This window comes from Calypte anna, chromosome 1 (assembly GCF_003957555.1).
Source record: "Calypte anna isolate BGI_N300 chromosome 1, bCalAnn1_v1.p, whole genome shotgun sequence".
NCBI lineage: Eukaryota > Metazoa > Chordata > Aves > Apodiformes > Trochilidae > Calypte > Calypte anna.
The window spans coordinates 123,815,152-123,831,459 of NC_044244.1; the positions used below are offsets into that span (position 1 = coordinate 123,815,152).

At 37.9% G+C, this 16,308-nt stretch overlaps 1 protein-coding gene across 1 annotated transcript; it reads left to right on the plus strand.

Annotated features, from left to right (window-relative positions):
* The first annotated feature begins 173 nt into the window (after nt 1–173).
* On the plus strand, nt 174–12,396 carry FANCB (FA complementation group B). The gene is made up of 9 exons (XM_008494770.2): nt 174–222; nt 949–1,991; nt 2,953–3,105; nt 3,622–3,714; nt 6,281–6,409; nt 7,270–7,436; nt 9,494–9,945; nt 10,767–11,004; nt 11,970–12,396. Exons 2-9 carry the CDS (start codon nt 1,050–1,052, stop codon nt 12,394–12,396), a joined length of 2,601 nt encoding a protein of 866 aa, XP_008492992.2. The 5' UTR covers nt 174–222; nt 949–1,049.
* Nucleotides 12,397–16,308: the final 3,912 nt, after the last annotated feature.

The window sequence follows — 16,308 nt, forward strand, 5'->3', positions numbered from 1 at the left end:
TCCGTCCCCTCCCCGTTGCAGCCGGAGCGGAGGCGCCGCTTGGCAGCCCTGCACCTCCCCTGGGACGGGGCCCTGACACCGCCCCATCCCGCCCTTCCCTTCCCATCGTGCTCCTTGAGGCGGCAGCTTCGGAGGAGGCGACCGCTTCACTTTGCTTCCTCTCGCTTCTTCCCTCTCCCGTCCCTGCCTGGAAGCCTGGAGCAGGGCGGCCTCAGGAGCCGGGTAAGGCTGTGGTAGCCCGGAGTCTGCGGTTGCTGTGCTTCTCCGAGCCGCTCCTCTCTGTAGGGGGTTGCGTGGTGCCTGCTGGGCTGGAGGGGGGGGGGAAGGCGTTAACGGCTGCTAACGGTTTTCGGGGGCGGAAGGAGGGAGTGCCGAGCTCCGCTGCCGCGGGCAAGGGGGTGAGGGCGGCCGCCCTCCCTCCAGGGGTGTCGGAGCCCTCCCGGGGCGTCCATACCCCCAAGTGTGAGTGAAACCGTGAGACGGGTGCGGTTCGCTCCGGGACCCCGGGGTGTCTTGTCTGAGGGAGGGAGGAAGGATGCGTGCTTGGTGGCAGAATCACTGCACTCTTCATCAGAGAACTTTCTCCTTAAAGGGACTTCTTAATTTGAACCGGGAATTAATTATACTTGTTAATAAGACCCCCACCTGAATGGAAGCTCCTGAATTTGAGAATTCAAAGCAATCTTGTTTTCTAGTCCGTTCGGTGTATTTGTGGAGCTGATGCCTTGAATTCAATCATGCCAACAGTGCGTGTAATGCTTGGCTTGCTTGCTTTTAATTTATGCCGTGTAGATGTTGGTGAGCAGCGATTTAAGTTGCTTAACTTCATTCTGACGTGAAAAATTAAAACACATACTGACCTTCTGTGTCATTGCTTTATGGTGTATAGTTATTTTTATGGGTAAGTTTTAAAGAAAAATTTAACTTTTTGGTTGTTCGCTTTTGTAGATGGAAAACTTCCAGAGAGGCTGAAATTTCCACAGGTAAATAATCTTGATGAAAACGGAGATGAATCCAGTTTTAATTTAGAGCAATATACATGAAGATAAATGAAAATGCCTCTAGAAGAGCATGAGCAATTCTTATCCTACAATGGAGAAGTCCTTGTATTTCATCTGTCAAAACCAAAACATGTGGAGCAAACAGGTGAAAAAACAATGGGTTTATTTGTCAGAAGAATGGCATTCAACAGAGACACCAACCTGTTTGTTCAGAAATCTTCTGGAGTATTCAACATGAGTTCCAGTCACTTAAAAACTGAGATAATTTGTTGTAGCTGCACAACGGATTCTAGAACAGGAATTATCCTTCCCTGCATTTTGATGAAAAAGAAAAAAAGGAATAACGTGGTTGAATACCTTCTATTGTTGCTTCACAGCTCAAATCAGTTTGAACAGTCCTTTCATTTTAAACTGGATTATGAGCTGAAAGAAGACATCAGGTTGTTTGCTGGCCCTTCAGTCTTGTGGAGGCATGCCAACAAGCTGTTCTACATCTCTTCAGACACCTGCACGGTTCTAAGTGTTCCTGTTCAGGTTTCTTCTGTTGTTTGGACAGGTGAAATTGTGGACGAAGGCACTGTTGTTTTAGGGATAAGAACTGCGTGCCTGTCAGAGAGTGAAGATGAGGATGAGTTTTCCACTTCAGACAGAGCCATCTGGGGTACTGAATTCTTTGCATATGCAATAGAAACACAAAAAATGCTAACTGGCACAAGCTTCATGCCTCATGCTTATGGCAGAGTGGTGTCTTCTGTCTATGTCTGCAAGAATGAAATGTTGAAAAAACGGCTCAGAGTATCACTTGTTGCCATAACTCACAAGAATCAGTTTATTTGGTTCCAAGATGGTGTCCCGAAAGGTGTTTGTGAACTTCCCTATGAAAAACCATGTTCAGTAAAAACGGCTGTAACCAGTAGCAGTGATTTGCTATTTATTGTGTCTTTCGCCTCTGGAAATGTCTGTGTGGTACAAAGGAAAGACAGCTTACAGGTATTTGTGGCTTCAGACACCTCTGGTTTATTACCGTATCTTTGTGTATATGTTGTCTTAGTGGAAGTTTCTGCTACTGAAAAGCTACATGCTCAAGTTCTATTGATACTTTTTTGTTGTTGTTGTTATTGTTGCTGCTTCTGTTAACCTATATCAGGTATGAGATTGGTTTGTTTTCATTGCTTATATACCCATATATACATATATACATATGTACATATATAGAGAGAGTAGTATACTTGCTTATATATACAGGGCTGTATGCTATTATTTAATCCAATTTTTGACTCTGAGCCAAAGCTTCTGTTACTAATTGAAAACTTCCATAGTATTAACACTTAAAATTGTACGATAATTATAAGTGTGCCCACATAATTTAGGGTAAAGTGAAGGTAAACTGGTAACATTGCAAAGCATGAACTTCTCATTGGCATTTAAAATCCTTTGGAGTCTCATTTCCTAGAAACAAAATGTGTTGTTTCATGCAAATGATGAGAAGAGGCCTTGCTTTTGTTTCCTAATGTCAGGAGAGACAAAGTTAACTTCTAGAGTTTTGTAATACTCTGTCAAGAAGACTTAGATAACTCAGGAAATGAAACTCTGTTCTATTTAGCTATCAGCGTTATTGTACAAATTTGTCTTTCCCTCTCAAACATATATGCAATGCAACAAAAGATACTCCTGCAAGTATTCAGCTATTGATCTGTTCGAGTACACTGGGAAGCTGGCATCTTTGCCATCTGTTTTATGGCAAGCAATCTATAAAGAGAAATGGCTAGTTTTTCCCAGAGTTACACAAGTGCTGAATGTGAATGATAAGAGTAAGAGAGCTTCAAACTGAAATACTGTATTCCACACACCTGAATGGGCTGCCTCTTTATAGAAAACAGGCTTCACCAAAGCAAAATCTCAAATGCAAGATTTATTCAAATGCATATATTTTTAAACTCTTCTACTGTAGGTGGCTTCCAAATGGCAAGAAGTGAGGTCTGTTCTGGTGGATGATTTTGTTGGCTCTGGAAGTGAGCAACTGTTACTGCTTTTTAAGGATGACTCCAACACAGAAGTGCTAAGTACATTCAAAATAACAGATCTTGGAGCGGTCAACTATGCAGTAAGTTCAGCTTGCTTTTTCTCAGCTACTCAGCCTGTGCTTACTAAATTAAGAAAACCTCAGGAGATCATTGAGTATTGATGCAATGTGAAATTGGATGTGTGCTGTGAAATGCCCTGAAGTTTGAATACTGTGTTCTCTGCTCTAATCATAAGTTATCTGAAGAGATTATTCTAGGTTTGTGATAGCATCAACATTCTTTTGGGAAATTAAAATAATGCAGTTGAAAATGCTTCACATATGTAACAGGCTGGTTACAATGCTTACCTTTTGGCTAAGAACTCCTAATTAAGGCCATAGTGCTTGTTAATTATCTTCTCATAATTGAGTCTTTCCATTATGTGCTATCAACCTCTAATTGCTTACAGAAGATAAGATTTTTCTTTAAAATACATACTGTGATTATTCTGATTTTCCATATTCTCCCCCAGATTTTTATAATGCTGTGTAATAACCTGTACCTTGCTTTCAATTTTTTAATTAATTCAGCATTTTGTTTTGTTGTGGTTTTTTTAGAGTGGTATTAATTATAAACATGATGTTCCTGCTGCAGAAGGACTGCAGGAGAATGGTTTGCTTACTGTTCAAGCCCTTGAAGCAAGATTACAGGTTTGTACTCAATAGTTGTGCCTAGGTGTTTTCTCTAAATTGCTTTTCTGTATTGCTACTTTATTTAAAGGTTTAATAATACTGTTGTTTTTTCTTTAATTGGAGAAGTGATTCAGGGAGAAGACCCTTTTTAAGTATCTATTCTTGAATCAGTGGTAGTCTATGCTTTGGTTTTCACAAACATTTGGATCATTGGAAAGGTCTAATTTAATTGTCATTAAACTTCTGAGATAAGGGTGAAGCCATCCTATCCAAGCTTCATGACAGTCATCTATAGATGTTTAAATACCAGTTTGAAAAAATTCGGAAGTTTACATCTTTTTCACAACATTACATACTGTGAGATAGTGCAGTGCTAGTTTTCCAGTGAGTGGTGTTGCCTGGCACTTAATCATAAAAATAAAGAAGAGTGTTATGGTCTGACTCCTTGTCTATAGACTGCAGACAATTTGGCTTTTACTTATGCCTAAATTAGTGATTAGGGTTATTTCACCACCTGCTTATGTTTCTCTTCCTGTTTTATTTGCATAGTTTTGTAACACAGAGTAGTAAAGCTAAAATGTGTCCTTCTTGTACTTAGCATCCTTTATAAAATAGGCTTGGAGGAACTTGCCAGAGTCCAAGTCATCAATGGGCATATATTACTGACTTTCTTTCTGCCTTTCATCGTGTTAGTAAACATCCAACATACTGACAGAGATGGTCTTACACAGTACTATGTGCTGGCCTGTACCAAATGGGTAATAATTAACACAAGACATTATTTGAAAACAAAGTTGTTTTCATATCTCTATTTCTTTGCTAGTTGGTTTTTCATAAGGGGTTTTAGTCACTTGAAAAACGTAGAAGCACCATATGAGCAGCTGCAGCCTGTAGGACTCTGAATTATATTTTTTCTGGCTTTTTTGTCTACCTTTTCCAGTTTACCTTTGTTTCTTCCAATATTTTTTCAGTCTTATCAATCATGTATCCTCCTTTCCATTTTCTTTCCTATGTAAAAGTGCCACAGTTCTTGGCTCATTATTTTTTGCTCTGTGTAGGTATTTATTTACCCATGAATACAGCAACTTTAATTACACTATGTCAAACCACTTGGCTGTACTAATAAGCCTCTGCCTTAATTTGATTAGCTTTTGACAGTGATTCATCTGTCCTGCTGTTCTTGCTGGATTTACTTGCAGCTCTATTGTGTTCAGGTTTGAGCTGCTTTATTTTTATGTTGAGGTTTATTTTCTATTTTAAGGTGATCTGGTTTTATTTTCTCAGTTTTGCAGTGCAAAGAGTGTGATTTCTGACAATTTTTGTTGCTTAGTACATCTTGGTATATGCAGAAAGGATATGCATGTCACTTGCTGTCTCTTGTTCCAGAGAGAGCTGGGTGGCATTACCCAGTCTTGGGTTTGTCACATGGTAAATTTCAGGTCTCTTTCTTTTGTTGCTTTGTGTGGAAAAGGGGCTTGCAAAAGTATTATTAGTCAGCAGCATACATCAGTGAAACTGGCAATTTTGAATGCTTCCCAGTCTGTCTTTTCCTATATTCTTTCTGTTTTTCTGTTATTTATTCAGAAGTTACTCACCAGTGCAGGTATGTAATGGTTTGGTGTTCTCGTGACCTCATTTGGAAAGGTATTATATAAACATCTTTGTTCTTAACTCTTCCTTCTCTTGCCCAAAGTCTGCTTTACTGCTTGTAAACTGGTACTTACAGTGGAAGGTTAGATAGGTGGCAGGTTTGGTTTTTGGTTTGTTTTTTTGTTTTATTTTGTTTTTTCACAGAACTTATGATTGCTTGAAGTGCCATTTGCCATTGCAACTTGGGCAGATGGCATCACATTGCTTCCATGAAGTGCCTTTTATTCAGGCTTCTCATCTTAAATTGTTCATCGAGGTTTTTTTGTGTTGGCTTCTTTTGGAGAAGGATAGGGGAGAAGTTCAGTTTAAGGCCTGAGAAGAAACTGGAATAGGTAGATTTCCAATGGAAAAGTGAAGCTGGAACAGTAATGAAAAAGTGAAAAATGTACATAATTTTAAAAAGTTAACCTCAGAAGTTTGTCTTAGAGTTTGTCTTAGAAGTTTGTCTTTGTTCTTCTTGTCCTATTCACTTGTTACTTGGGAGTAAAGACTGATCTCCACCTGTCTACGACTTCCTTTCAGGTAGTTGTAGAGGGCAATAAGGTCTCCCCTCAGTCTCCTTATTCTCCAGACTGAACAACCCCAGTTCCCTCAGATGTTCCTCATAAGACTTGTGCACTAGACCCTTCATCAGTTTTGTTGCCCTTCTCTGGACTTGCTTCAGCACCTCAGTGTCTTTCTTGCAGTGAGGGCCTCAGAAATGAACACGGGCTTTTAGGTGTGGCCTCACCAGTGCTGTGTCCAGGAAGACAATTGCTTCCCCAGTCCTGCTGGCCACACTATTCCTGAATCAAGCAAGGATGCTGTTGGCCACCTTGGCACACTGCTGGCTCACGTTCAGTCAGCTTTTCACCAATACCCCCAGTTTCTTTTCCTCTGGGCAGCTTTCTAGCTCTTCTTCCCCAAGTCTCATGACCATTTTTACTTTTTACAGGCTGGTTACACCTCTGTTCGAGAGCTACAACAGCATTTAAGACTGAAAAAGAGGGTTATTCTTGAATCTTGCAAAGCATTAATAGATCTTGTTGAAGAAAGAGCCCATGTTCTGCCAGCTGCAAAAGAGGTAAAATGCAGAAGACAGTACAGTTGGCTTCTGGATTCTCGTGAGCCATTTGTAAAGGGTGCTTTCCTCAACTGCTTGTTACTTCCACCAGTAGGGATCGCCACCATCAAAACCCATTAATCTGCTGACTCATTGCCTTAATCTGTCTGCGTAGATAGGATTAAATTTAGTTGTCTTTACTTGAAATTGATTTGCACAATACCTGCTGGTAACTGAGTTATATGGAGGAGTAGCCTCTAACAAAGGAGTTATTGACAAGCAGTAGGAGGAACATACAGTCTTAATTGGTACAGTTGTCTATAGTATCCAACTGTGAACTAACATGTTATGAAAATAAAGTTGTCATAGATCTGTGTAAGCAAAGTTTATGATGAGGCAGAGTGAACTGTAGGCTGAGAAGGCTCTGGAGGTTTGGAAGATGTTATCTTAATATGTTTCTAAAAAACATCTTCCTAATTTAGTGAAAATGGAGTTACATCTACCTTTCAGTTAACTTTATGGTCTGTTTCAAGTCAGCTAAATTTAGACAACAAAATTTCAGTCAATTAATGCAGTAATATAAAACAAACTATAGTGCATTAATCTTCTTTGGACAGTAATTTCTATGGCAGGTCAAAACTTAAGACATTTGATGTTTACAAGAAGAGAATGTGTTGTGCCTTTTACAATATCATCTTTTTAAAGGAAATGCAATTCACTCTTTTTAACATGTTGTAGAAAATAAACTAGTTTATATAGATTTCAATTCATGTATCTGAAAAATGCTTTTGGCAATCGTTTGCGCTAAAACACAAAGTAATGCAGTATAGAAAGAGCTAATATCTCCACTTAAATTATCTAAAAAAATATTTTTCTGTAAGGAAGGTCTTGTCTCTCTCTGGGATGATGTAGAAAATCCTCCTCATTCTCTTAGTAAAGAGACACCATTGGCATCTAAAGTTCCAGAGCGCTTCATAGAGAAATTGTGGCAGCGTGTTGTGGGTGACAGCTTGGTAGTTGGAGTACAGCTAACTGAGTCGTATTACTTGTAAGTATATCAACTTATCTATTATTTTCATTGAGTAGTTTTGTAGAAAATGAATTTGCACGTTGAGCTCTGCAGTAGCAAGAATGGGTTTCTGAGATTTGAACTTGCTCATTTTGAAAATCTGTATATTATGTGGTTCAAGTGTGTCTTCTCAGTATTGTTGCTGCTGCTTGTCTCTTAATACTGTGCAAAAAATGTTGTATAGCCGAAAATCAGTTGTCAGTATAACCACACCATTACTGAAGACTTTTCACAGCAGAGTTTTCTTTCACAAGCATTATGTTCCTTTTTAGTCCATGTTTACATAGCTATGCTGACATCAGTGTGGGGTGTAGATAAAGCTCTATCTTAACTGTACAGTTCCTGATGCCCTACTGTTAACATCTTGGCATTCCTAAGGAACAATTGTGCTTAAAGAAGTGCAGAATAAAACATATTAAACTCTCTGAAGGACTTCATTTATTAATACTTAGCTTTTGAATTGAACTAAGCTCCTGGGAAGTACCCAGTCAAATAAAGTACTTGCTAAGCTTGTGTGTTGTGTAAATTATGCAGAACAATCAGTCATACAGTACTTAAGCCATAAAAATTATTTGTTTATTCTTATTATTGCCTTAAAAAACATTTGTTTATTCTGTTCATTTGAACTGCTCAGTTCTAGTTGTAAATACTACCTGTAAATGCCACTTCCCTGTTACAGGAATGCAGCTAAATTTGAACAGTTTAAAAACAGGATTACATGAAATATAAATGTACAGCATGCATTGTGTAATGTAAACTTTCGTGGAGGCAGACCTTACCTTTAGACCTGTATTATTACCACAGGCAGTGTAGCTGAGACTGTGTTAGGGTAAGCTTAAAGACTATTATTGATGCCACTGAAAATCATTCAAGTGGCTGTGAGGGAGGTGACCTGTTACGCCCTTTGGTCATTCTGCTGGAACTGCAGGTGTAGTATTTCCCAACTGCCAGGTTGCTGTAATTTTACAAGAAAGTTGACCTCATCTTCTTGACAGTCTCTGTTAAAAGCTGCTGAGGCAAGAGATTGTTCTTGTCTTTCCAGTGTTTATTCTTCTAGCTTTGATGATGACTTGGTTTTGAAATTGAAATACTTAGTTCCTGTTCAGAAGATTTGGAACCATTCTTTAAAAACGAGCAGCAGTACTGCCCTCTCCCATATTTTTATAGTTGAGAAAAAATTCTGTGGAGATAAAGTCATTTGATAAAGGCTACCCAGTAGCCTAGCAGCTGAGCCTAGCTCTTCTGGGCTCCAGATCAGTGCTATATACAACAACCTGTAGTTTGGGGGAAAAGGTCTTTCTTTCTCTCAACCCCAAACACCCTAAGTCTTTGCTGATTACTTTTGTGTGTCCTACTAATGCAAGACTGCAGTCATGGTTTAGATTGCATTTATTTCTTTGTAAAGAATATTAGACACATGACTTGCAGATGTCAGTGACATCTTGAGACTGAACTGATAAACAGTATAAAGTATTCATTCAGTGGTGATCTGAAACAGTAGTATCAGGATTTCATTGAGAGAACCATGTTGAATAAAGGACTTGATGCATTTCAGGAAATTGATGCATGTTCAAGGTAATAGTATTTTAAAGCTTTTATTTTACTTAGTTCAATTTTGTTTGAATATCTATAAAATTTATGACATCAGAAGAACTTTCAGTTCTCAAAGAGAGCATTGATACTTGTATTTTATTAAAAAAATTGTATCTTCAAAAAATTGTCATACAGTATCTGCAAGGCTGATGTGAAATTTTAAACATTTTTTTGTGAATTAGACATCAAAGTTCTTTCTGTTGAAATGAGACATCTAACTCCTAGACACTCAGAAAATTCAAACCTCATTTTGAAAATCTTAACCACTAAGCTTACATGAAATAGTAATATGAATATTCTTTGCACAATCTCTGACTGAACTTGGAGAAATATTCAAGTCTGTAGTAGTCTTAAATGTCTGTATATATCTGCAAAGTTCTGGTTATTTGTCAGTAGGCAAAAAGCACACTGGGAGTGCAGTCATCTTATATGTATTTTCACAGGTCACTGAGTGATGTCAGCCTGTCTTTAGTGCTGGAGCGAGGCTTCTCATCAATTTCTCCAATCATCAAATGTCAAAATAAAATCATTAAGCTGAACAGAGCCTTCTCAGCATCGTCTGTCTCCTTGTGTCAAATCGAGCCTCCTCCAAAAAAGATTAAATTGGACTTACATAGCAAAAATGATCTGAAGGAAGAGTTTAAGGGATGCTCAAGAGTTCAGCTGGATGGTACAAAGACAGTGACTGCTGTTACCAGCCTTTCACCTCTGCTGGCATTTCATCGTGTTTGTTGCATAGTTCTACTCCATGCAAAGAAACAAAAACGTTGGAATGATAGTTTACAGGAAAGCAAAAAGATTACTGTAGTCTGTGGGAAAATTTTGTTAAGTCTGGATGATATTTCAAATGGAAAATATTCGGTCAAGATGCTGAGGGATAATAGCTACTGTACAGGTAAATTGATTGGTATAATTTGAATTCATTCCTCTATTGTTCATTCTTACATTTATGTGATGCTGAACTAAGTTTTCAAGGAGTAATCACAGCTGTCTCTTTGAACATGAACTGAATAGACCTGTTGTGAATTAGAAGTGGGGTGAAATACAAGACAGAACATTTTTTAATACAAAAAGAATGTTCACTGAGTTGCTGTCAGGTTTTGTACTACTTTTGGTGCTGATGTATAACTGGAAAGATTAATTTTGAAATCTGAGTACAGAATGCTGAAGCCTGCATTTTTTTCTATATTTAGATATCTACTGTTGATTAGATACATATATATTTTTCTCACATAGTACTTCATAAATAATACCAAAGCAATTGGACCTTTTCTTCATTGATACACCTATTAAGTAATTTGGTTTTGTTTCTTTTAATATTCCTGATTGAAATGATTTTGAACTGGGCTTCTCTGTTCATGTAGTGAAATATCATTTTGATCATTTGCAAGGAGTTTTAATTTCTTTCCTCCTTTAATGCTGTATCATTGACTAAAGCCAGCATGTCATTCTACTATCACAGGAGTCCATTAATAGTTTTCTTTTGGCAAGGTGATATTTGGTTTTAGAGCTTTCATTATACAGGCAGGGGGCTGTTAATCAGCTATTTTGCTTGACAGAGGTAGGTTTGTAAGATGAGAATTCCCAAAGAAAGCATGAATGCAGTTGCAAACTCTTCATGTAAAACTGGGAATGTGTACCAGAAATCTAAGAAAACTTAATGCATGATGAGCCAAATATTTAGGTCAAATATCTTGTTACTGTGTTTTCTTGAAGGTTCCATGGAAGATATACTCGCTGTCCTTGCAGCATCTGTCAGATTCTCCTTTCAGATAGTGTCTTCTGACTGCACAGTGACTCCAGTAAATTCATGGTTACTGGGAGAAATGGAGTGCATACCATTTAAGGAATGCCATAACAATGTATTCTGTCATAAAGTAGGAAATGTGTATGGTACAATTTTTAACTGGACCATGAAAAATCCATTTGAAGGACTTCTAACATTATTTTGCAGGTAAAATTACTTGATGTATATATTCACTTTTTGCACACACCTTTTTATCTTGATGCTCATTCTTATTGGTACCATAAACAACAGCCAAAATCGTAACCAATAGGCTTTTCCAATGTGATATGATAACTATCAGCACTAACAGAATTATTTTAAAATCAGAACTCTGGCAGAACCTAAAATGCTTTGTTAAATTTTGGCTGGGCTAGAACACTGAATAAGTCTGGTCTGATATCTCTCTATCTTTCTGGTCATTTCATTGCATCAATTATATATTCATTTTTCTTACATTATGCCCAGTATAATATGTAATGTTTCTTCAACATCTGTTGCTTTAAAATCCTTAAGGTGATTTTAAAAACAAAAAATGCAAACAACAAAAAAGCCCAAGTTATGTTAAATTTAAATGTATTGCTATTTCATTTTTGTAGTTTAGTACTACAGCATAAATTTAGTCTAATTTTGTACGTTTGCAATATATTTATTTCCTATCGTAATTTCGAAAAGGGAATAATCTCAAGAGTGTCAGTGATTTCTTTTTCTTATGTAGATTTTTGGACAAATGTCTAAGATTTCCTAAATCAGGCTAAACAAGTTAGTAATACTGCCATAATTTATGATTTAGCCAGGTAAGGCTCACATCATACAAAGTACTTTAGAATTACTCGTTAAAGAAAGAAATGTGATACATGTGTAACCCTAACCAAGGCCATGGATTTTAGAACAGAATATTGACATTGCTGAAGCTTGCTTAATGTCAGTTCCTTTACTGTACAGTGGCTCATGTGCATGACATTAGAAAGCCCCTTGCTTACTCTTCTATGTAGAGTACACATTATACTTAAAGCCATGATCAGATTAAGTCTCTCCATGTTTGATAGAAAGTAGATTGGCTTTATTTTCCACTGTAGAATTTTGAAGATATAAGGTAATAACAATAATAATAACTAATCATTTTTATTTTTCAGAAACCTGACTGTCTTATTTCAGTGCCTTCACAGCCTTATTAGAGTTCTCCCACCAAGCTGTGATGTAAAGCTACTGAGATCTGGAAGTAAAAGTGTACTTACTGAACGGTTAGCACTGGCTTTGGAAGAAGAAATGCTCACCTTGAGGAATTCTTTCTTAAAAGAATTAAAAGAAAGTAAAGCTGTAAACAGCCTCACATGGGGGAATGAGCCCAGCAAGAAAATCAGTGATGCTCCTGTGGCTTCTTTACTGGACAGCACGGAAGGACTTCAGCAATTCAGAAAGAAGCTTCAGAATGAACGGGAAGAGGGTGTGCTAAGTATGAATCAGACAATGACTGGTGCCCTCTACCAAGAAACTGCTCTGAAAATAGCAGCAGCTCAGATAAGTTCAGATATGCTTGTGTGGAGACTGTGCAAGTCCTAGAAACTATTCACTAAAACTTTTTTTAAATAAAGTTTTACTAAAATTATGAAATTAATAATTATATTTTCATGGGTACTTAAGTTACTTTTTGTTCTATAGCTCAGTTACTTCTACAGATAAACACCGGTATTTTGGTTGGTAAATGGTAGCTGGTTTGGCAATCATTTAGTATTAAAGATAGCTGAGTCATTACTTTGTTACTGATTTCAAAAATATTATTTTGAGGTATTTTCTAATAAGCCCTATGCCAAAGTCATAAATCTAGAACTATTAATGACCTTGATTAGAAAAAAAGATCAACAAGCATGTATATTCAAAATAGTCCTATTAAACTTGGAAGATGACTGTTTACTCAGGTAAAACTTAAGCTTTCTTTCTAATGTTAAAATAGTTATAGAAATAATCTTAAATTCTGCAACCAATTTTAATTCGTAATTTGAGCGCGGGCTTTGACGAATTGAAAGAAGAGGAACCTTATCTCCACGATAGGACAAGAGGGCATAGTCTTAAGCACTGCCATGGGAGGTTTAGGTTAGATATTAGGAAGAAATTCTTTAGAGAGAGGGTGATCAGGCATTGGAATGGGCTGCCCAGGGAGGTGGTGGATTCTCCATCCCTGGAGGTTTTTAAGAAGAGACTGATGTGGCACTCAGTGCCATGGTCTGGTAACCACAGGGGTAGTGGATCAAAGGGTTGGACTTGGTGATCTCAGAGGTGCTTTCCAGCCCAGATGATTCTGTGACTCTGCGATGATATATCAAGCCTTTGAAGTAACTTTTAATTATATCACTTGAGGAAAAAAACTGATTGTACCTTGTAGCCCTATCTTCTAGTGTCTACCCTAACACCTGAGAGATTTTGGAGTATTTGTTGGAGCTGGAGAATGAGATAAAGCTTCCTAGAAAATTTCAAGAACTCATGAAGATTAACTCTGTAATCAAACTCCTACAGGTCTGAGAAGTCCATTGCTACCCAGAATTCTAGGGATAGAGCTAATCTAGAGTAAATCCTGGAGGAAGCTGTCCTTCCTTGAATATTAACCTAGCTTCAATGTCAGAGGATTTGTTTGTTTGTTCCCTGAGTCATAGTGTCTGCTGATAACTAGCTGCTCAGTCGTTTTAACTTATCTCAAGTGTTTTAAATAATGGGCAACTCTTTGCTTATTATTTCTCCCTTCTCTGGTTTGACCAAGATAACTCTTATGCATCCAGAAAGAGAACAGCCTGTGATCTTGCTCATAATACTTGCTCAGGGAGTTACTTTTTCATAATTTTTTCCTCCATTTTTCAGCGTTGTAGGTGGTAGAACGCTTATAAAATCCCAAATCAGGGTAATTTACATCCTTCAATCTCTGCTTTATGTAAGCAAAAACATTCTTAGTATCTGTCACCATTTTTCTAAAGTTGTCAAAATTTTGCTTTTCAATTTTGCCATAAATAAATTTTTAATGGTTACCAACTGCAGCATGCGTTCTGACAATGTAAGTTTGGCTGGAAGAATGGAAGGTATTTATTGACATGAATACTGACATTTCAGAATGATTTTGTATAGTTTTTTTCATCAGAAAGTTCAACTTCTGTATGTACGTATTCCAGAAGCAGTAGAGGGGGGAATGTTCTTCAGTCTGAGGCACTGTCTCATATTCGAAACAGGAGTAAACTAATGCACATCTAAAGGCAGAACACCAGGTAGGAAAAACAGTAACTGAAAGAACACTGTGCTTTGTAAGATCAACCTAATTTAGTGACAGTCTCCCGTTTGAGGTACTTGATGTATTAATATATATATATTTTTTTATTATTATTATTTTTTTTGCTATATAGATGGGAAATCTTGCATTAAGTTGCCAAGAATGCCTTAAGAAATTGTCACAGGTATGTGAAACTGTATTTACTGGGTGAGAAGGATTTCTAAAAAACCCACCTTTCTTTGTTAAGCTGTTGTAGTCAGAGCTCAAGAGCTCATTGTCAGGGCTTGGCAGTCAGTTGTCACTGGCATTTCCAGCAGAAAGTTTCTGATTACAAACACTTAAGGGAAGCAAAAAATTTTGAAGGGCAATCTTGTAGCTTGCAGCTAAGGGCAAGACCTTGGTAAACCAGCTGAGCAGAAACTTTCAGGGCAACAAAGCTGCTATTCAGTTGGGGCTGTTTGAAGGGGAGTGTATGCAAAGCAATGTGAACAGGCCAGCAGCTGATTTTTATTAGTGCTACTGTAGCAGCCTGGTATTGTGTTTTCACTTACTGTCATAGGTCTGTCTTTAAAGAGAAATTTCTGCTAGTGTTGTCAGCCCTTTATTAAGAGAGTGGGGCATACAAAGAGAAGCTGGTAAGGAAAGAAGTTCTAATTCCAAGGAGTTGTTGCATATTACTTGAAAGAAGGCAACAGTAAAATCACAGAAGTGTAGAAGTGAAATTATTAGAGTAGAATAATACCTCATACAACAACATGCTCCTACTAAAGAGTCTTTCCAGAGGGATGAATGTTTAGTTTGCACATCATCAGATGAGATCATCAAAACCTTTCCTGACAGCTGTAAGAGTCCTGGGAGTATTTCTCCAGCCACTTGCACATAATGACATGGCACAACTTTCAGTGGTTGTGATGCAGTTGGTGAGTCTATTGCATATGCATGGGGCATACTTTTATGTGCCAAAATCTATGGATCTTATGTAAATATTGAAAGGTTTATGCTGGTATGCTGGGGAGGTTTTGGTCAGGAATCCTGGAAAAATAGAACAAGTTTGTACAAAGGCTCAGGCTCTCTAGAATCTTGCCTTCAAGTGGCAGTAACAGGTATTTTGTTTGCTTTCCTAAACTTGCCTTTCAGAAGTAAAAGCAACTAAAGCTGTTAACCTTTAGTTTACTTGGACTATTGTGATGATTAATCTCATCACATGCTGGTATTCAAATGGAGAGTCCAAATTGCATGGACCAGGAAAACTGGTTAGGTCAGTTCACTGTTGTGAACAGAGTCCCATTTTCTGGACTTCGAAGAAAGTCTTGGAAGCAAGTTGTTGCATAGAGTGAGTTCTGCAAGTAGTTTTTTGGGTAAATTATTTGAGAAATTAAATCAGTTAGTGGGAGCAGCAGTCCTCGTTACTGAGGATTGGGATTGGCAAACCATAATAGTTATGGTTAGTGCTAGCTATTCATAATAGTTATAAATAGTGCTAAAATAGTTGGATGCTTGGTTCTGTAAGCTTCCTTTTCCATGGAAGCAGATCAAGTTGGGAGAGACACAGGTCACAACCAACGGAAGGCTTTTTGTTGATAAAGCTATTAATAAGAGCAGATAATTGTTTGCACAACATGTTGACTTACTGATACGCTCAGTCACTCTGTATGTGGAACAACTGGGAGGCTAGTCCCAAGTCCTGAGACTTCTGGCTCCTAGGTAGGTAATTTAGAAAGTCCCTCAAAGAACCCTTTCCTTTATCAGGTGTGTGTATATTTAATTCTGTAGGATTTTGTTGGCATACACTAACTGCTATCTTCTTGTACACCATCCAAATTATGCAACCCCTGCTTGATACTAGCGTGGGCAGTAACTGTACACAGCCAGCAGGCTCGTGGTGTTCTGAATCTATCAGTTTTGGTAGATTTAACCAGGCAGCTTGTCCTCAGAGCTTAGCAGTTCCTGAGAGACCTTCCCATGCTGTTTCTGAGCAGGTAATCAAAGCCTACTGATTACTGTTCATCCAGAGCTATAGAATCCCTTCATGCAAACTGGTACAGAAGGGGCCTTTATCAAGATTTTGACAAGGCAGTAAAATTACATCTAGGCCCAGCTTGTCTTGATTCCAAAGGATCAAGAAAGCACAGTTCCTGAAAAAGAGCAGATGACAGAGGTTTCTGGCAGGTTATCTATAGGAGTGGTTCTCTGGCCATGGCAGTAATCAGCTTATAGATGTT